Genomic DNA, 22,686 nt, shown 5'->3' with positions numbered 1-22,686 from the left:
GCACATTTTTAAAGATAGGGTAAGAGTCTCTAAATGGCTAAGTGACTTTACATCCTTGAAATTTTGTAGGCCGAACAGGGAACAGTTTAAAGAGCGTTGCATCTTTGCCCTAGCACTGAAACATCCAAAATCACTTGACATATAAATGATTAGGTGGACTGAAAAATAAACAGGATCATATTCCACAGAGTACTTCCAAAAAAACTGACTTTTTGCAGTAAAATGGGGCAGAAATAAATGTGAACCTTGGGTCAAGTTTTTTTTTTTTTTTCATTAAAGTGCTTAATCAGACTTTAAGTACCTAATTTAATCACCAAAGCTTGGGCCTAAAGCCATTTGCTGAGTGAAATCAAAGTTTAGAATATAAATACAACATTCCTGCATAATGCAGCTTTGATCTAATAACTAGAAAGGATAACAAGGAAGGATTCTTGTTCTGTTACTCCCAGAACACAAATGAAATGGCCTTTGTGTTAACTTTCTCTAATCTTGATTACATCTGTATTTCTTGTATGCTTAAGAGGGCAAGACAGAAGTAATTATAATTGTGCTAGTTTAAGGGCAATCTCTGCTTTTGGATCTAGATATTTTTAAACGGGTCGAAGTGACTTTTTTTTTTCCTTTTTTTTCCTTAAGTTTATTTAAAAAGAGAGAATGAAGAAATGGAAAAAATAAATGAGCTAATGAGATGGCTAGTGCTACTTATTTTTTCTTATGAACTCGTCCAAAATTCAGAAACCATTTTTCTTTGAGAGAGGAGATAAAGTCTTAAATAAATAAAGACGGCATGTTGTCACACTACTGGAATTGTGCAGGCTTGTAGAGTAGCCTGCAAAAACACTACGGAAGAATATGCTGAATATCTTTGTAGTCCCTATGGTAACCACTGGAGCAATAAGTTGTTCTGAGGACAAGTGGAAAAAAATGCTATGAGAAAAACAGACCCTTCCTGACTACAGCAAGGAAAAGGCATGATCTCTGCAGCTTCCTAGCAATAACGTACACTGTGATTATAACTTTAAGTATGCAAACAGAGATCCAAGTGTCACAAAGGGGATGAAAAATAAAGAGCTGGCCCAAGGTTCTGTGGTTTTATGATGGGGCTTGAGGTACAGAGGTAACTTACAGACTGTAATTAATATTTCCCTGCTACTGCCAAGGCTTCCACAGACTAACCTCTCCTCTTTCAGGGTTCCTAATTGGATATCCTCTGAACAAAGTCCCATGGCTCTAAGTAATACAATGATCACAATAAAATTACCACGTAGTAGCAGTTTTCCAAGTAGTTCCTAAGCACTGTAGGTGGCTCTGCTGCTGTTTCATTTCCTAAATTCTCGCTTTCTCACATGACCATCTGTGCATTTTGCTCAGTGCCCAACATCAATCATCTTCAGAGGTGCATCCAAGCAACTGTCAGGCATGAGCAGGATTTTCTTACTCCAGGACAGAAATACTTACGAATTGTTCATAATTTAATGTACAAAAGATCAGGTTGGTATACTGAAGACAGGGAATCATGCTGTTTCTGCTGGAGAGATCTCAGAGAGCAGGAAGGAAATGTTGCTGAGGAACAAAGGGGAAAGGAAGAGGATCAGGAGCATGAATGTTCTGCAGAGAATTGGAGGAACTAGCTGGGGAAGATGAACACCTGGCATAGTAATTGAAGATCACATGATTTTACATTTGAACATCATATCTGTACCAAGCATTTAAACCCAGGTATGTCAAATACAGTTTCTAAAAACATGTATCTATACCCCAAAACATATAAAAATGTCACTAGCATACAACAATATATTAATAATTGTAATAATGAACAGCTTTTCAGGGAACTAAAACACAGGAACTGTGATTCTGCAGGAGTCCAACTGCAAAGCCACTAGCAAAGAAAAGTATTAGGTAGGAAAATTTCAGCAGTTCATAGTAGCCAGATAACTGTTATACCAAATTTTAATCATTGTCTAAATAACTAATTGAACATTCCACAAAGCTCAAACTAGCAAGATAGTCTTTTCTACCAATGCATGATTGCTTTAAAGTATTTTCTTACCTCTCACTCTAAAGGTCAAAGAGCTTTCTCCTGCAGCTACTGCAGCAATGACTGTCACTGAAAGGGACCCTTCAAGTTATGCCTCTGATCTAGGAAACACTTGCTCTAAACACAAATTTAGAAATTCTTCACCTCATTTTTCTCAGCAACCCTTGGCCCTTGACATCTCTCTCTCCCATTACTTGAAAAGGAGGAAGAAAACATCCAACACGTTTAGTTTGTTAAATAGAGAAAATATATTCTTCCTTCCTGTATACCATTTCCAGAATTTCAGCAACAGATATAAGTCAACTACTGAAGCTTCTGCAGCCAGAAGCATTGCAAATTCCCTTCCTCCTGCCCTAGGTAAAGTAAACTGTTGTCTAGGCAGTTTTTGACTGATATTTCTTAAGCAGAAATACATGCACATGTACTCCACAGCATAAATGGAATATGCTGGACATGGATCCAGGACACATAGAACTCACCATATATGCAATGTACAAACTGACCTCTCTGAGTGGAAGTGTACATTTGCAATATGTCTGGTCCACCCAAAACATGGGCTATCAGTGAACCACACACACAACACACTAATTCAGCAGTCCCAATACACATAATGCACTACTAGCCTCCATCATAGTAGATATGGTTAGTGGCTAACATAGCCAGGCAGTCTCTCTGCTCATCTGCAGATTTGCCTGGCACCAGGTCTGCCCCTCTCGTCTCCTTGATCCGACACAAATTTTTCTCACAGGTCTTCATAATCATCAAATTCTATTCAGATAAAATTTTCAGGTAAAAAGATGACAGACCCAGGACATGCCCATGACATTTGGTAAAGAACTCTATCTACTTCTGGGGAATATTGACAGCCTGTACCAATTTGCTCTCCAAATCCAGAAATTATATTTTTCATCTCTTATACCACATGAGGCAGAAATTTTTAGTCATTTTTGTTGTAGTCACTCTCATCTTGAAGCAGGGAACGCAAATCCCCTGTGTTTCATTTTGCTGCGTTTATTCAGTTGCCAATACCCCTTCTCTCTCATTGGAGAAATCAAATCTCAGAAAGGTCATGGCCATGAAAGAACACAGCAGCAGGAAGAAGATGGATAGAAGATCTAGTTTTGACAAAGCTTCAAAGCAAAAACCTGTGCACTTTTGTTGCCCTTTTATCTCCCTTCCTCTTTATCAAAATTCATATCTTACTACTCTTAGCAGGATGCTCCAGGGCACCCTAAATAGCGTGAGGTCTGCCAGTGTACTTTATAAAATCAGTGGTCTGTCTATATGGTCATGGGGGAATGAACAGTGTCACTTCAATCACGTGAACACATAATTAATCAGACAGTAAATGAGCACTGAACTCACAAAGTTGTACTCCTTCTCCAGTTACGCTGGACTTTATAACTTTCAACAAACTGTTGGGACAGCATGACAAAAGCAGAAAAAGAGCAAGGTCTCTGGATTATGACAGCTCACTGTTAATCCATATGTGAACTGCAAATATTGATAACATCCTGGGCTGGACACCCAGTTCAGGCGTCCAAGTGAAGAGCCATTTTCCACTCCGGGGTGTGCGGAGGGAGAGCCTTCAGGAAGTTGTCCAAAGGCAGAATGGAGATCATTGCTCTCCCATGCCACACACTTCCCAGTCAAAAACAGGAGGGGAACTAGTGAAAAATAAAAAGAAGAGAAAAGAAAAGAGTTTAGAATAAAACAGAAATTGGAAACAGGCCTAAGTTTAAAACAAGAAATAGTCTAAATAGAGACAGGCTGGCATCAGTTCAAGCTATAGGACTTAAAATAGTTTAGACAGTCACCTTTAAAGAGCAGTCATAAAAATGCCTTGCCTGTATCAACAACTTAAGGCCTACTATACAATAAACCCTCTGTTTCTCTTTCTTTTCCATTTTCTCCGTTTTCTCATGCATCTTGTCAATTCCCTCAGGTCCTATCCCTCAAATATAATTTTCCTCATGTTCAGAAATTATTATATAGACCAATTAAAACCATTTTTTTTAATTATACTGTTCTGGATCTTTGACAAGGGGTGAAGTTTTTAAATACTAAGTTAATATAACACAAGTATTTGACACAACAATTTTTACTGTATTATGGCTCAAAATAATAACAAGGTAATTAAAAGTATAAACATGTCTGAAGAGATAAAAATGCTTAAACATTGCCATCTATTAAGATGAACAAATAAGAGAAACTAGCATACGAAAATAAAGTTAGCATATCACGACAGCCCGATATCTTTAAGAGTAACTTTTTTGTTCTTTAAATGAGGATAAAATGTTGTTGAAAATTCTTTGAAAAAAACTTTTATAAAATACTCCGTCACAGGAAACACGAATGGTGTTGGCTGTGTCCCAGGTACAACCAAGCTAGAATATCCACTGTGAGGTCACAATGGTTGTCCAGGACCTCCTTGAAAATGTGAATTGTGTCACAAGGAGGATATTCCTGATGAAATAATGTATAAATAGCTTCTATAAAGTAAGCAAGGGAGTTAATTCTGGCAGAAGGGATCTGCTTTGAGTTATTGGGAACTTGCTCTCTCCTCATGTATCTTTCACTGACAATTTAAATCAGTGGATACTAGAACTCAAACCACCAGAAAAAAGTAAAACCTGGGACTGGTAACTTATTACCTCATTCCCAGTCATAGATCTTGGGCTGCCAGGAACCTCCTCTGTCCCTTTTTGGCTCAGCACAGTCCACTGTTCAACCCATTTGTCTACTCTGTTGCCTTCCTAAACCTTTGCTCACACGTACAGAGGAAAATCTAGCTACAGCTAAATAGTTTAGAAAAGATGATTTGTTCCAAGCTGTTATGTTTCTCTAGTGAATATCAGATGAATTCGTAATTGTGAGAACTCTTGAAACATTTCCAGCTTTACACAACATGTTTGTTTTAGGGCTCGAGTGACGGCCGTAATGTGTGTGTCTGCTGAGATTTGGAACAGATGCATTATTTTCCTCAGCCACCTGGAAGAAAGTAAAATATTGAGAAAAGCTGGTTTATAAGGACTCCCTGGTGTCCACAAACTGGTCTGGTTAGTGAGAGAGAAAATATTTCTGATTTTTTTCAACTGCAAAACGAATGCCTAAACGTGTAATTGTTGTTTTTTTTCAAGGAAATAAAAATGTCAAGAGCCTTGCAAGGTTTGAAATTAACACGCAGTAGTTTGCCTAGTGTGCTCTTTTGGGGAACACTAAGGATTTGGGAATGTGTTTTCAGACCTGTTCTTGCAAACCTGAAATTGAAGAGACCAAAACCTCAAACCTGTGTGCAATTCGACAGCTTTAGCAGGAGTTAGAGAACATTCAGAAGATCATTTTAAGTTCTTAAATTCTTTTACTGAGGAAAAGGCCCACTTGAAGTATACACTTGAGGTTGAGAGCAAAAGATCTCTGCAAAAAAAGTGGCCAAGTTCAAATGGCAGCCCAGAAATTGGGTTCTTATCCAGAGAGAAGGTGTTCAGCTTGTTTACAAAAGTCCTTGAAATTAACAGGCAAACTACTTCCCATACAGAAACATCACCTGCCACGTAATTCACTGAAGTTTTCCTTTGCTTCCACTCGATGGAATTAAATGTCATAAAATAGTTTGCAGTCCCCAGTCCTCTTTTGAAAGACAGGCATCTGACTTCATCTTTAGTCTCAAAAAAGGAAGCCTGTCCCCTACAACCCTGAGCCTGTGAGCAGACTGAGCGGACTTCACCTGCTGATGGGGATTTACTAGTTGGAGCAGAACCTCAGACAGGGATCAGGAGCCACTTGAGGTGATCTTTCTAAGCTGCGGAGGAATCACAGGGCTTGATGTGCCATTCTGCTCACAAGTAAGTCGTTGCGTGACCTCAGAGAGGCCGTGGTGGCTTCCATAAAAAGAAATGCCAAAGTTGGCTCAAGATGGAGCTTCTCTTACATAACTGTCATTTCTTAACAACTGTGTATAATGAATCTTCCTATATGCAGAGGCCACAGGTTGTTACAGGTCAGTCTACAGAATCTGTGTATTTAGTTCAAGCCTTTAAAGCATGCCTATAGTGTCTCTCAGTTTTGCCCATGCTATAGCATATAGACCAGAACCCCCAGATCCCTCTCTGCACAGCTGCTTTCCAGCATCTCATACCCCAGTCTGTATGTACAGCCAGGGTTGCCGTGTCCCAGGTGCAAAATCTGGCACTTGCCCTTGCTGAACTACATGCGGCTGGTGGTTGCCCATTTCTCCAATTTCTCCATATCCCTCTGCAGGGCCTCTCTGCCCTCAAGAGTGTCGACAGCTCCCCCCGATTTTGTGTCATTGGCAAACTTACTTAAATTCCCTCAGGTCCTATGTCCAAGTCATTGATAAAGACATCGAAGAGCTCTGGCCCTAAGATGTCACCAGCCCGATGCAACCCCGTTTATATAACAATTTATTGTAACACTTTGTTTATATTTAGATAGATAACCTTCTAAAAGAAAGAACTGTCTGTCCAGCTGTGCTTGCAGGCTTTACAACCCTGAATCTGCCTCTCCTTTACATGCTACAGCTCAGCTCCAAGACACTGGGATTTCCAAAGGACTAGGTTTTAGCCCTATGTCTTCTACTGGAATTATGTTTTGCATTTCTTTGGAACTATGAAATTTCCAGGAAAACAATCTGCACCTATTGTCAAGAGAATATAAAGTTTAGCTGAACTTTTCTTTTGTCTCTGCATTTTGGAGACTGAATGGCACTGATTAAAATATGATTTTGTAACAAATTTTTATGCATCACTAACGAAATTCTTGCATTGTTCCTGTGTGCTGGATATTGCATAAGATCAATTCTTTGCCACAGTCAGTTCATCTCATCTTTGAAATACCATGACATTTACATAGTAAATGCTGTGTAAATCAATGTGAGAGTAGTTGGCATTTCTTAAAAAAACAAAATAAACCCAGTAAAATGTTTATTTTTCAAGCCTGCCCTCTTCTAAGTGAGCTAGAGTATAAAGACATTTCATTATAGTAATAGGAAAATAAAATAATGTATACATTCCTCTCTCTTCACCCCAAAAAATCTAAATCTTCATTATTTAGCAATGTATAATTAGCTACATCTGCAAAACTGCATTGCTGCATTTGAAAATACTGAAAGTCTAGTGCAATTCCTAACAGATGTATCGCTGCTCTCACACAAAGGGGAATAATGGTTCGATCAGCTCTTCAGCCCACTAACCATAAGAAGTACATCAAGATATATATCCCACATCTGGTGATGATATAATGTCCCAGTTTGTTTTCCAGCATCTTACATGGACCTAGGGCTAGGTCTGGCTGTGAAGCTCAGCAGAGAGTTACACTACAGTTCACTTCTTATTGCCTTCTCAGAAGTGCTATGAAACATTTCATTGAAATGATAATGCATTTACGAAGTCTATTATTTAGTGAGCCATTTGCCATCCTTGTAACGTGGAAATAATCCAGGTATCAGGTTTACAGGAAATGTCTGCTTATGTTAGACTCAAAATTGCTCTGCTGGGGCGTGTTGACATGCTCGATTTTACCAACTAAGCCCAACTTGGAGCCAATGTGGGAGTGAGATGGGCAGATTTGGACAAAAAGCTAGTGGGACTATAAGGATCAAGATAAGGAGTTAAGGATGGAAGGAGAGGGAAAAGAACCAGTAACCAAGGTGGCAGCGCAGTAGAGAAGGCAAGCTGAAGGGTGCACTAGAGAAGTGACAGCAGAGCTAGGTCCAAATAGAGATTGTCAGCTAATGGAGGAATTACATAGAATGGTAGTCTTCAAGGAGCTCATGTAGTTGCCGCTTATCTCATGCATCATCTAACTCACTGGTTTTTAATTGTCTAAAAATTGCCGCCCTTTACAACTGATTTGCCTGATTGTGCCAACCTTTTGGAAGGCGCTGGTTGGAATGAGCTGAAAGTGTGCAGGTTCTTTCCAACAAAACAGTCAAGTTTGCAGATGTGGAGCCTGCCATTGATTTATTTACTATCACACAGAGCCTCACCATTCTGATCCCTTGGAGTCAGCTGCATGTCGGCATCACTGCCCTGACTTACAATCAGCTGTTCTTGCATTTGTTCTCAAGTCACTATAGTGACAGTACTACTACTACTGCTGTGAATTTTCTCCGCCTTCATTCCATGAACATTTAATATTAGACAACACCTAGTTCTCAGCCTCTCAAGTACTCCTCTGCCACTTTACAAGTAATCAAATTACAGTAAAAGCACTAAAAAAATAAAATCTCAGTAGAGTTTAAGTGTCAGCAAGTATCTGAAAATTAGCAGTAGCATGCATTTTCTCAGTTACATATGAAGGAAAATATGAATTCACAGGAGTGACTGTTTTAAAAGGATGGCTAAAGCGCTTTTCCTTGGAACAAGGAATAGTGCTTTGGACTTCATGGCAAGTGGAGTATAAAGTCCAGACGGATGATATTTAATACACAATCTTATTCTCAGGGTGTCCCTTTGGGTTAGTGTAGCTTGCTCAATGTTCAGCATATTCTTTTTCATACATCCCATTTCCAGTTTCTTAACTCTCATTATGCATGATATTAAGCTTAATATCCAACACTTAGGTTTCAGACTTTTTTTGCAGGATCTGAGTACTTCAAAGATAAGTATTTATTTAAGGAAGTTCTACCATTCTAAGACAGTTACTTTTTAATATTTTCAAATGTTTAGCCAGCTGGTGAGCTGTTCTTCCTATTAGGGATATAGTTTAATAGAAATTTACTTTTGATGTTACAACGTCAAGCAATTAATGGTGGTACAGAAAAATTGCCATTGTGTAACAAGATCACTGATAACTCTTATATGAATTTTAGTAAAATCAACCAGGCAAATGAGGTAAGGAATTCAAAGACTGACAGAGAGTAAGAGCATATCTAGGAAATGCCCTGCTTCACTTTACCTCTGCTCAACTTTTTATAGGGAAATCTCTAATTGAACCTTTTAAATGGAATGAAAGCTGTCAACCCCTGTTGAGGGATGGGAATGAAAATGTAATTCATGCCTATAAAGATATAGGTAAATTTAGTCAGAAGAATTTGAATTCTGCAGTGGAATCCTGTTCTTCATCAGGTGCATTTATGAAAGGGGCATCTCTATAACTTTATCAAAATGCCTGTGATGCAGAACTTGGAGGAAATAAACTCCCTACTGAAGAAGACTGGACATTGCATGGCTGCAGAAGCTCTAGTTTGTTGAATAATGGAAGCGTGTCTCATCTGACTCCATGCCTGCCTGGGAAAACCTAAGGGAGGGAAGGATGACAACAGGCTGTGAATTCAAAATTTTCCAGAAAAATTCAGGCGTAATGTTGTCTGAAAGAACATAAATTCTGACAGAAGATGGTCTTGAAGACTCATTCAACATCTCAGAAAGTGAAACTGATGAAAACTTAATTCTACCTGCTAGCCATGCCAATATGCTTGTGTATATCTCGTGTGACAATTATGACTTTAAGTTCACTGTGGGTCAGTGAAATTCTGGGATGCTCTACTATTATTTTCAAACTATATTAACTGACATTTTTTCTTCAGTTTAATCTTGGGTGACTAATCTGAAGTTCAAGTGATTTGAGGATTTATTTTTACGGGTATAGGCTATCTGACTGGAATTAGATATGCGTATATACGGTCTCACTGTTACTAATTCTCCATATGCTTAATTCTATGTACATGAAAGGAAGGGAGAAAGGACAGCAAATGTCACTTCTAACCCTTAATCTCCCCTGCAAAGCAGCTGGTGGGAAATGACAGGCACAACAACGGCATTATCAGCCACTCTCAGATTTAGAATACTTCTGCAATAATCAAATCATCTAAGACTCAGTTTCCCCTTCTGGTTAAAAGTTCACAGAGGTGTTGTAAAAGGAAGATTTGTCTTCATTTGGTCAACCAAGTGCCTGTTCAAAATAAAGGCAAGGATAGTAAAAACTAAAACAAAACAGGAAAAGGAAATCACAGAGAAGGAGGAACAACAGAAAGCTTTATCTGAGAGACAACAGACCACCAGTGAGATTCAGAAGATTTTAAGACTTTACAGAGACCTGCATTATTGTGTCTCTTGTACAGATGGGAGACTTAAACATTGAGAGATTACATGAATTGCCCAAGCATGCTGAAAGCTAATCCAAGAGTAAAACCATCCTGTTTCTTATCTTCAGGGCCATCCTGCCTTCAATTAATTGTTCAAGGTTCAGCCAGACAATGGTTAAGAGATGTTTTTCCCTCTTTCTGGCTTGGTCTAGATTATTTTTTAGGATCAAGATGACAAACGGTATCAATGTAGAATCCAGCAACTCTGGAGAGAGCAGGGCCAGCAGCTCCGTTAGCCACGCATCCCTTCCAACCATCCAGCGGTCCAGATGGTTTCTTAAGAACTCTTCTGATAAACAATCTCTACAAACATGTTGCAGCCAAACTCTTTTAAATTACTCATTCAAGACACAACCCATTTTGATGTGTTTAACAGTAAATCTTCCTCCCAAATTCTATTTAACTGCTTGGGCTAGCTTACAGCTTGACTGCAAGAGATGAAAACCTTTTTCTCTCATTCTACTTTGGACAATTAATTCTAACTTTGACATCTACTAAAAAAAAAAAAATAACAATGTTCGCTTTTAGTTACATCACTTATATAAAACACATAAAATATAGGATATTGTATACAGACTGCAGAGTACTCCCAAACAGCACATTTCTACTTCTCAGTACACAGGCCTGTGCTGCCTTCAGGTCAGGGAATAGAACAGCCAGCTACTGCAAAGCAATATGTAAAAAATATGTAAAAAATATTAAGCTAATATCAGATACTGGGAACATACTCCTAACCAGGATAATACTGTCATGTTGATGTCATTAGCAAAGGAGTATACAATTTAGTAACACAGTAATAGCAGTTTATCTTCTAAAAAAAAAAAAAAAAAACAAACCACTCAAAACATTTCAAATACTGCAGACAGTTCTTACACTATGATATCGCTTTCACAAAGAATGGAACTTTCTAGATACTGATGAATAAATCAGCATAAAAATAAAAGCAGGTATGACGTGTTTAGATGTGCTGCAATTCTTGCAAATAAGCAATTTATTATTTATTTATTTTTGTGCACCCTGTACTGAATTTTGTGGAAATTTTACCCTGAACTGAACAGAAAAATCTCTTCAGTTTACTTCAGGGATCATTCCACACTCTGAGGAATTGAAGAGAGTTGCCTAATGCTCAGTAACCCTTTTTCTCCTCCAAAACTGCACTCTATTAAAAACACCTCAAACAACCCTTTCGTTCTATTATTCTAAGTATTTTCTTCAAAATAACTGTGAGTTGTTGTTTTATTTGGTCACTCCATGACTGCCGTTTGGCAAAAGCTCTTTCAACCTCTGTTATGAAACCAGTCCCTGTGGTACCATAAATGTTGTTTTTCTCTTAGATTGACCCCCTTTGACAGAATACTTTGGAGAGGACTTCAGATCCTTTTTTAGGTGCAGGGTGAGCAGTGTCACGTAAGAGAGAGGCATGCAGACTAGTCATCACTAGACAGGCATAAGAAATACAACATGAATTGTAGAAATTAGTACATGTAATCACTACAGTCACAGAAGACTTTAACACATAATAATATAAAATATTTCATAATTAAAAGAAAATATGTGTAATAAAGCAATACCCTATTCAGTGAAAGTTTCTTTCCTGCCTACAGCTGGAAATTCATGTATTCCATAGAGATATTTTAACTAATTGGCTCTCAAGTTTACAAGACAAAAGGGAAGTATGGTTTTTCTGCCTGATCGCCAGAGATTTTCTTCAGAGCTTGAGAGAGAAATGTATTCATGTAAGTCATGACCCTGTGCATGCTTCCTCAGTGTGCTGTGCCAAGACTGATGTAACAAGCTTTGGGAATCTTCACTGAAGACCAAAATGTGCTAACTGAGATCTGAGATAGCAGCCATCATCCTGACAGCCTGGCAAGCTGCCCAGGAGAATTCACTGTATCTGTTGGTAGGGTTACGCATATTCTCTAAAGAGTGAATGATTTCTTGAATTCTGGCCAAACCCACGTAAGTTAGTTTTACACAGATTTCAATTTCATTGTAGCTAGGCACTCACAGGGATGGACCTTGTTTAATAAAAATGACCCAGAAAAAAAAAAAAAACTCTAGGATAATATCACCAAGGCTTTTATTATAAACTGACAAACCCGATGATCTCCTGTGAAAGGAATACTGTTAGTGAAATCCTGTCCTTAAACTGTAGTCACATATTATCACCAGCAATCTAATTAGGAAAGATTTGTAAGTAAATTGGTTATAAATGTTCCTCGGGATACTGCTCTTTTCAGGAACCGCAACTGTAACTTTTCTGTTTATTCAGTTCTGTAGTACTGAGCACATGCGTAAACAAGCCAGAGCCAGGACACCAGCCTGGGCTGTTACAGAGGACAGGATTCCTTCTTAATAAAAATATATTGTTCAGTGCTGTCATACCAACCTGTAGTAGACTGACATTACTGAAACTGCCTGATCATGTATTTTAGACACCAAATTCCTTCTTCCTCTTAACATGCAAAATCAAAAACTACAGGAATATTATTATACTCTTTGGAGTGAAATCTTGGCCCAATGAGGGTCCTTTCCAGGACTGACCATGCAGTGTTGATGACATTACCTCATCTGCCTAGTGGAGAAATTATTCCAGACCTGTTTTTTATAATATCCCTTGTTAATAGATTTTCATGGAATTTCAGGATGAAAGCCACATGTCTGGATGAAGGTAGGAAGGCGAAACAGAAAAACAATGGTCTATTTAGGGAAGTAGTTTCTACAGTACTTTTGCTACATCATACCTTATTAAAATCTTAAATCATAAGTGCTTAAATTTTCCATAGGAAAATTAAAGAACATGATTTTAAAACAGCTGAAACAAGGTGGCGCTGTGATTGCTGTTAGCTTTCTTTAGACCAGACTTACTACTACTGTCTTCTTTGCTTTGCAAGAATCAGTGAAAGTGACACTATATAATTTTCTGCAAAGACTGGGATGAACACTTTAGTTTTTATTGTAGTAATAAGCAGTCAACCACTCAGTGTTTGGTTTATGAAATAAATGTGTGATTGTTGTGGTATTCGCATTTTCTTTTTCTATTCTAAAATATCCCCTTTCTTTTGACAATTTAAAGTAGTAATTAATTTTTTAAAAAGCAGCTTTTCTGTGTATTAATATTCCAATATTCCAAATAAGAAATATTATGGGTTTTAAGGTGCCCACAGTCACATACGACTGCTAATCTGAATGCTTCTAGAAGACAGGCAAGCTGGCTTGCAGTGTTTTCAGTGTAAAGCAAAACTATTATCAGAAATTCTGCACAGAACAGTTACTCCTTTCTAGCCCCTTGCAAACAAGTAATTATCACAAAACCCACCAAGACTTGTACTTACTTGCAATGTTAGTCTCAATAGAGACAGCAAGACTTGAATGAACTCAGGTTTTCATCTGTGTCTGAATAATTTTCCAGAATCGTGGTGAAGTTCACTGGCACTGGGAAGTTCTCACATCTGGAAACCATGGCTGTTCAGTAGGCCAACAAGGCATTTTATTTTCCAGTGGTGCAAATCCAACACTAAAATATGCAAAATTCCTGACCACAGCTATAGCTTAACGTAGCCCAAACTCTTTAAACTTCTAATATAAACATTTTCACCAACCATATTTTTCTGCTCTTACATAAGTGTGGGCTATTCTTGTTTTCATTTAATTTAAATTAAACACAGAAGTACTGGCTGCAATACAGACAAGTTTGTGGCCTGGAAGGGAGAGACAAGATTATCACCAGGAACACACAACCTACAAGGTATGTTACTACAGTGTTAATCCTGACTTCCCTATCAAAGCCTCTTTCAAAGTTGTCATACTTCTAAATAGCGTACAAGAGTGAAACAAACAGCAGCACAAGGAAAAAACAACAGCAACCATCACCAGACTTTTTCCTTTTGTGAACAGCTTCTCACCACGCAAAAGGAGCAGCAGCTCAGCCTTTCTTTATTTTTCGTTGCTTGCTCTCAGGTGTGGTCAGTCGTACTTGGCTGATTTTTTGCTACAAAGAAGGTATAAGAGGGATTCACCTGTAGCTGCATCAGAACTTCTATACCAGATTAAATAATTTGAAACTTTAAGTGAATTACTTTCTCAAATGAAAATTAAAATAATTACAGATAAATCTGGATTGCTTTGTAGACAGAATTTATCCAATTAGTGTAACAGCGTCCTGGTTTTGGCTGGAATATGGTGTATTTTCTTCCTAGTAGCTGGTATAGTGCTGTGTTTTGGATTTAGAACCAGAAGAATGTTGATAATACACTGATGTTTTGATTGTTGCCAAGCAACGTATACAACAACTCAAGGATTTTTCAGTGAGAAGGCTGCAGGTGCACAAGGTGGGAGGGAGCAAAGCCAGGACAGCTGACCCAGGCTGGCCAAAGGGATATTCCATACCATATGATGTCATGCTCATTATATAAACTGGAGCTGGTTGGGGGGGAAATACCACTGCTTGGGAACGGACGGTGTCACAGTCAGTGAGCAATTGCATTGTGCATCACTCGTTTTTGTATTCTTTTATTATTATTGTTGTTATTGTTATTATTGTGCTTTTCCTTTGTCGTCCTATTAAACTGTTCTTATCTCAACCAACAAGTTTTCTTTTTTTTTTTCCTTTCCTCCTTTCATTCTCTCCCCCATCCCACTTGGGGGTGGGAGTGAGCAAGAGGCAGCATGGTCCTAGTTCCTGGCTGGGGTTGAACCATGAAACACAGTCAAATGCAAAATCATGCAAGAGGCAACAAGGAATGTGACTCCTACTTAGAAAACTTGGAGCTATAAAATAGCTAAAAGCAGCTTTAGGATCTGGCTGAATATGAATTCTTGGTGTAATTTAGCAAATAAGAATCATAGAATGACTTGAGTTGGAAGGGACCCACAAGGATCGAACTCAACTCCTGTCCCTGCATATGACAACCCCACAGTTCACACCATGTGTCTGAGGGTGTTGTCCAGTCTCTTATTTAAATCATCTTAAACTGTGAATGTGAATGCATAAAATCTTGCAGTTTTTTTAAAAGAAAATGAGAACAATGATCTGTTTTGCAAAGAAAAGTGAAACTAAGTATGATGATGATCAGTACAGTAGCTGAATACCTGCACATACACACATAAAATACTGTAGGCTCTAATTCTTTGTGAGAGTGTAACCCACTACCACGATTTACATTATGGTGGTGCAGAGGTAACATTTAAAAATTTTCCGTCAAGACTGTGTGTCTTTTTAAGATATTATTCATACACAAGACAGTGTCCTAGTGTAAGAAACATTGGATGAATTGAGTTTATCACGCTGTGCAGATGCTAGACAAAAGGCAGTGACTTCTCTGGGCTTTAAAAGTCTATTAAAGCAATAGGTAGGAGCTATAACCCTTTTCACCATTCCAAATGTACAAAATCCTTGGTCTTAAAAATGTAAGGTGACAAGTTTCCTGAATACATCTGAAGTTGAAATGGAAAATATTAGGTGCTGTGAGGTGAGATGTGGGGTAACAATAGCATTCCACCACAGAAAAAAAAAAAGAAAGAACATAAGATGAAGGTTTTAAAATCCACATTAACATTTGCCTGCACCAGAAACAAGCTGTCATTTTCTGACCTCAGGGCAGCTATTGTTTGCTATTGCCTGAACTGATTGTTGGTATAGAAGAAAATCCAAATAATCCCATGGCAATCATTAAATACTCTCAATGCAAGAGAACAGCCTGGCAACATGTAAGGCTATATGCAACCATGCCTAGCCAGTTCATCTGAAAGAAAACATTTATTCCACCCCTACAATGTCTCTAGTCTGCTGCACTGCATTCAAGGCCTCTTCTAAAATGCTTAACTACAAAAAAAAAAAAAGTCTTCTTTTTCTGTCACAGCACTTCAGGTTTTAAATAAAAGCCTAGGTTGCAAAATAACTCACTTTAACCCAGAGGGAGAGAAAACCCCTGATTAAAGCAGCTTGAAAATTCCTTTAGTAACTAGAATTGTTCCCTGTATATGAAAGCTGTCACACTTGCCTCTCGTGTGCAGCAAAAAGATGGCTTTCTGCAATAACAGTGACTTAGAGAAGAGCGACCCCCAGCTTGGTGTCTCCTCACAGAGTTTCTTGGAACTATGAAACCCATATTAAGGAAATCTGTAACAGAGAGTGCTGAATCTGGCACCTAAGCACAGGGCAAGGACAGGAACACCAGTTTGGCCCTTTGGCTACAATTTCTAACTGGCTGACCCCACCTGAATCCACCTGTGACGCATCGTATTCAGGCCTCTAAGTAAGTCCTCGGTCACCAGCTAGGACCTGCTCTTCTGAGGGGTCAGGCTGATGATTTACGCCAATAAACTTTTTGGTTTGTAGTCGAGTTCATATTTAGGCCCCTTAGCTGTGCAAGCATGGAGGTGATCTCCACTGGAAGAGAGGCAATGCCTCAGGAGGAGGTAGAGGACTAAAATCCTGCCTTACTGCCACTCCAGCAGCTGGTTCAATGAACCGTGAAATTGATTCTCTATTGCAGTCTAACATATGTGTTGTTTTGGTATATTTAATCAGTTCCTATATTCCTGATGGACTGTTGCATTCTGCCTGGAAAAATTCAGAGTACTTGCTGAAATGTTTCTTTTTTTCTTCCCACCAAAACAAAGCAATAGTTTCTTTTCCTTTCTCAGGACAATGCCTGATTACTTTTTCTCCCTCTGGGTACTTTTTCATGCTAATCTCTGTGAAAAGAGACATGAAGCACTTTATTGTGCTGATCCTTGGAATGGCTGCGAGCCAGGTTAACAACAGACAACATCTCATAAAGATATAAGTAGGTAATGGGATTTATTTCTGGCAACACAGCAACATTTTTAAAGCATGTGACTTGTGGGAACGTAAAGTTGTATCACTGAGGGGCGCATCAAATGGACACAGGCATCTTTGCTGAATGCAACAACTAGGTTTATTCCTTTATTGCACGGATTGCTGTTCTGTTCCTTTTCTGAATCTAAACAGAGATATTCAATTCATATCTTTTCAGCTAAACACAGCTGGCCAGATCTTCTTGTAACTTAGACATATCTGGTCTGTACTGTGCTCCATCTGTTCCCAGGCTGGAATGCTAAAGCGCAGTGAAAGGACCATTCATAACCCTGGCGGTGGGCAGCAAAGATGCTGGGCAGAAACCCAAAGGAAAAGCACAGTGGAGGTGCAGAGGTGTCCTTGCTGTGTCACAGCAGGCTAAGTAAGCGTGTAAAAAAGAAAAAGGAAAGAAAAGGAACTATTGTATGTAAGTAAGCAGCCAGGATAATCGTAAAATAACAGTCTGATATTGCTAGGATGTCTGCTTTAAAATATGGTATTAGCAGACAAAGCTGCCTTTTCATGAGTCAGTACAATCTCCTGCTTAGGTACATCATAATGCAAAGCTGGTAAGGATAGCATGGATATCTAGTAATTTATTACATGGTTAGTATTTCATTGATTCCCATTAGCTTTAATAAGGTTAGTGTTGTTTCATTTCATTGGGTGTCTGACAAACTTTCAGCATGAATGAAATACATGCATATGCTCATATTGGTATTTTTTGCTGACATATTATCTAACAAGTTTTTTGTCACATATGGGATCTCATTTTTTCTTGCACATAATAAAAATTAGTGTAGTGAATTCTGAAATACACTTCACCAAACCCCACACTGTAGATGAGCGAGATCATGAGAGGACAGTAAACAGTCGTTATTTGTACCGGCAATTTTACAATTGTATTGTCCTGTATATGCAGAACATTTAATTTGTTTTAACAATACAACAACAGAATAATGCAGAAGTTTTGAGAAAATTAGTCAAATATACCAGCTTTTGCTACCTTATTCTAGTTTCCAAACTAAAGCCATGGAATAGTCCCAACATGTCTAAAAATCTCACTGCAAGGATTACTGATTTGGTAAATAATAGAGGAAAAAGCACGAAACTAATAGGGGATTAAAAAGAAAATAGAAGTAAAAATATTTTAGATTATATAATGACATATACTGTGGCAGCAAAATATTATTTTACAAAACAAAGTTACTTAGTATGGGAGGTCATTTCCTATAAAGACAACTTTAATCATACTGTGGCCAAATGATTCTTAGCTGTAATCAACTAAAACAAATAAAGGCAATTTACTCAGTTTATTTCAAATAACTGATTTTTTCTCAATATATATCAATATTAGTTCAAGAGTCCAAACTTTGTGGGCTTTTTGATTTGTTTTGTTTTTAAATAGCTGTTGGCAAACTTATTGGCAATTAACTGTGTTGAACCCTGGCTGTTGTCTTGCTTCGACTAACACAAAGTTGTTTACTGAAACAAAACCTTCTCTTCATGTGTCTGCCTGTTTTAGTCTCATGGTTAAAAAAAAAAAGATTGAAATGTAAACATTCGAGTATTCTTAGATTAGGCTTAGAAACTTAGGAACTGACTATGTCTGTTAAAAGAAGCATGCATTACCCATCTAGCTTACTAGAAAAATGTATACCAGTACTTTGCCTAACTAATTTTATCTGAAGTTGGAGAAAATATAATCTGATGGCCCTAAAATTTTTTTAGGACAATGACTGAATACTACTTATCAACATTTTGGAAGAGCAACAGGATATTATATTCAGCAGCCTCCTGGAAAACACATAAATGAACCTATTGCAGTTCTGCTTTTCTAGATTTGCCTTATGCAACACTCAAAGTCAAACTATAGTGAAGCACAGTCAACTGCAACCTGAAAACAACTCTTAACTCTGTGTCTGAGAGTCCACCTTTAACTTCCCCCATTTCACTGTAAGGCAAATTAGAATTATATTAATTGCAATGATATTGTATCGCAAAATACTGTACTGTATGAAGTCGTGAAGAAACAGATGAATCTCAGGTGGCTCTAGCAAAGGAAGTGACCCCAGTGCCCTAGAAATCCTAACACCTCACCAAAGGATGAGAGTAACTCATCATGTGCGCAGCAGTAATTCATATCCTGTGACAGAGAAACAAGATGAGGTAAATAAGAGGATCTCTTTTGCACAGAAAACTCATTTTGAGCTGAGATTGCATGAACCTGGATATCCATTTGGGAAATGATGTCTATAAAGAATGAACATAGAATCAAGTGCATTGGAAGGCAAGTCTTGACTGGATCTATATGAAGATATAAGGAAGTAAAGAAACTGTGTAAGAATGAGCTGTAAGTATTATGACATTCCCATAAAAATGGGAAAAAAAAACGTTCAGCACTGTTTTCAAATACATATTTGTACTAAGAAATAGGTGTATTTTAAATGACCTTTCTGAGTCTACATGCATTTTTCTCCCATCACCTAAAAGAGAAAAGTAAATAGATACTTTAATTCTATGTATCATTATATTAAAGAACCTATTGAATCTACATGATTCATTAGCTCGTTGCTTAGTTCTCAGAAATGGAGTCTTTATCATGACAATCCAGCATAAGTAAGATGGATGTTCGATAAAAGCTTATGCTCTGGAATCTTCAGCAAATAATCTAAACAATACATGTATCCACAAGAAATAACTTGGAAAGGTGGCCCATTTTATTTTAACTGAAAAGCATTCATTATACAGTGCAAACAATTCTTTGGTAAATTTACTGATCAAAATAAAAACAACAATGACTTATTTTAGGTAACATTAACACAGGAAATAAATATGTAAAATTTGCAACATATTACAGCAATATTCTCACAGTGGATACTGAGGAAATGGTCATCTAGCCATTGGCCACTGTTTCAGAAGTGTTAAAAATCTATGCTGATTCTGCAGACACTGCAATAAAACTGAATTAGTACAATCCATGACTCATTACATTTTAAACTGTGGATAAAGACCTGGTTTTCCTGAATGGTTTATAAGCAAATGGATGACAGAAAATAACTTAATATTACACTTGTTTAAGCATATCCAGACTCCTAAGCCCATTTTATATACCATATGAATAAACAGTGAACAACGAAGGAAACCTCTCACTTTACTTTGGAGGCTGGAGAAAAGGAACAATCAGATATAAGGTACTATTTTATAATGTATAAATGGAAACTCTCTTCTCCTCTAAGCAAAAATCTTGAGAAAGTTTATTTAATATAAAATTGAAATAAAAGAATGCAAGTAGAAACCAGGTGGATGTATTACTGCCTTATTTAACTGTTTAGACAGTTAAATTCTATTTGGTTTAGCTCTGCAATCCTTCCTCTTCGAGGAATTCCTGCTATAGGTCAATGGGAGTTCCATCTGAGTTGAAATTACAGGACGAGACATGTGGTTTGGACTCTCAACAAAAGTCAACACAATACCAGAGTATCAAAGAAATACAGGAATGACAACCTCTAGGAACCATATGATACTCAAACGTACTTGCCACACACAATTTCTAGAAGCATTAACATAGAAAATTACATAAGTCAAAACATTGTATATAAAATCAATTAAAATATTCTTAAAAATATAAATCATACTTCCATGTGTACCTCTACCACACACCTTTAACACACCATTCACATGTACATACTGCTCCTACCGTAGTATGAAACAAGTTTCTGCAGTAAGCTTTAAAGATACACCAAAGTTTGAATGAATGGTGTCACGGTTTCAGTTTACCAAATTAGGAACTATTAATGTTAGTAATCAGAGAAATTATGTGCCAAAATATTATAGTGGAACTCATATTGCTGTGCCAGGTTAATTATTAGACAGGTATTTGATCTACCATGCAATAACTAAGTATTCAGTTTGTTTGCATAATCTGAAACGTTTAAGATGAGAATATTTGATATTGTGCAGATTTCTTTGATACCCAAATCTCTGTTCCCTAAATTTGAACAATAAACTCACGAGTCAGTGAACTATGCAACTAAAGAAGCGCTCTGGTTCTAATTAGTCCTGACTTGGGACTTCAGGACAGAGCCATAAATTCTAACATATTAGGTATTCAGGGAGAGAATCAATTCTGAATAAACACAGAAAAACTGTAAAATGAGGTATGATAGTTGTCCTTCACTGAATATAATATATAATTCCTGGTCAAAAATATGCAGTTTGTATTCTAAAAAGTACACAAGTTTGAAATGCTAGTGTAGACATTTACTCTATAACATTAAACATTTATTAAATGGGAAATAAAGTCCATTGGTAGACCATCTTTAACATGAATGATAAAAATATTGAGGTAAAAATATAAATGCATTAGATGAAACTGGAAAGAAACGAAAAAAAATGAAATACCTTGTGAGAAAAAGTAGTCAATCCACAATTACTCATGATCCTTGATTTTGTTTGTTCTTTTTTTCAACAAACAGTGCCACAATATAATCAGGAACATACGTCTATTGACAATATGCACAATGAATCAGTAGGAATCTTTGTATACAAAATGGCATGTGACATCTTTTCACGTTTTCAGAACAGGGCCATACAAATATGTGAGCTGATCTGAGATAACAGAAGCATGCTTTAAAACTGAACTGGATGGTCATGGTACAATGATTTAAAATAAAAGAAACAAACAAACAAACAAGTTGCCAAGAAATTACATATGTTTTGACAAAAAGGATTATGTTCATTATAAGATCATATGCTACTCTGTCATGTATGTTCTCCTAGAATGAGGAACACTGTCAATTACATCTGTAATGTACATTCAGTTGCTTTTTGTATCTTCCAATTATATTTATTTATATTTCCTTACTAAAACTAGGTGGGTTTTTTTGAAAATGTTGATTAATTTTGCTCCTTGAATTAATGAAATTACATTGAAAGGTGTCATGTAGCTTGCTTTATTTCCTTACTGGTCCAGATAAAGAAATGATGGTGTGATTCAACAGAATTTCCGTGCATAGATGTTTGCAACAACCTGGCCCTTACGGCATTGTTTTGGGCACAGTGACCTTGTGTTTTCTTTTTCCCTGGATTTACTAAATACTATCAAAGAGCTAAATATCAAGTCAGACTGGTACTGAAAAGGAATAGTAAACTTCTCATGTTGATAATTAAAGGTAGGAAACAGGGTGTCCATTTCAGAGTAAGTCTTAAGCCCAGTCATTTCAGGTACCTAAAACCACCTGACAGTGTTCTTTTAAAGTAGCACCAGTTTGAGTTTGTCTAACCTGAGAAGCTTAACACACAATTAACTTTGACCTGTTTGTTAATTTCCCTTTTGTTAATTTTTGCATTGTGATTACCTTCATGGGCAGAAAATAAAATGATACGTTATGTTATACTGTTCCAGCACCATTAGAATGTTGTAAAACTTGATTTATTGCTGTTGTTAAGACTGTAGTTACCTGTTTTTGCCATCAGCAGGCATTGAGATTTGAGGAGTATGCACCCTAAATTCTTAAAAAGCAGACTTATGGCTTCTTTTTATTACTATTTTGTTTTAAGCAGACTGGACAGCAATCTCCTTTAACCTTCACAGGCGCTTCGCAGTCAGCCGGCGGGCATGACTCTACAAAACAGGTAATCTGACCAATCTGTGACAGGAAAAATGTAAAAAAACCAGAATATACTTAGCTACATTTGCCAAAAAGGAAATAC

General features: G+C 37.4%; 1 protein-coding gene across 2 annotated transcripts in view; it reads right to left on the bottom strand.

Annotated features, from left to right (window-relative positions):
* Window positions 1–19,688: 19,688 nt before the first annotated feature.
* Window positions 19,689–22,686, bottom strand: part of PXDN (peroxidasin) — an 89,943-nt gene continuing 86,945 nt past the window's right edge. For both annotated transcript variants that reach the window (XM_065631382.1, XM_065631383.1), the window contains one exon: window positions 19,689–22,622. In XM_065631382.1, the coding sequence (XP_065487454.1) occupies window positions 22,500–22,622 (123 nt within the window). In that variant the 3' untranslated portion in view covers window positions 19,689–22,499. The remainder of the gene's footprint in view (window positions 22,623–22,686) is intronic.

The sequence above is a fragment of the Caloenas nicobarica genome, chromosome 3 (genome assembly GCF_036013445.1).
Source record: "Caloenas nicobarica isolate bCalNic1 chromosome 3, bCalNic1.hap1, whole genome shotgun sequence".
Classification (NCBI taxonomy): Eukaryota; Metazoa; Chordata; class Aves; order Columbiformes; family Columbidae; genus Caloenas; species Caloenas nicobarica.
This window is presented reverse-complemented; position numbering and strand designations above follow the sequence as displayed.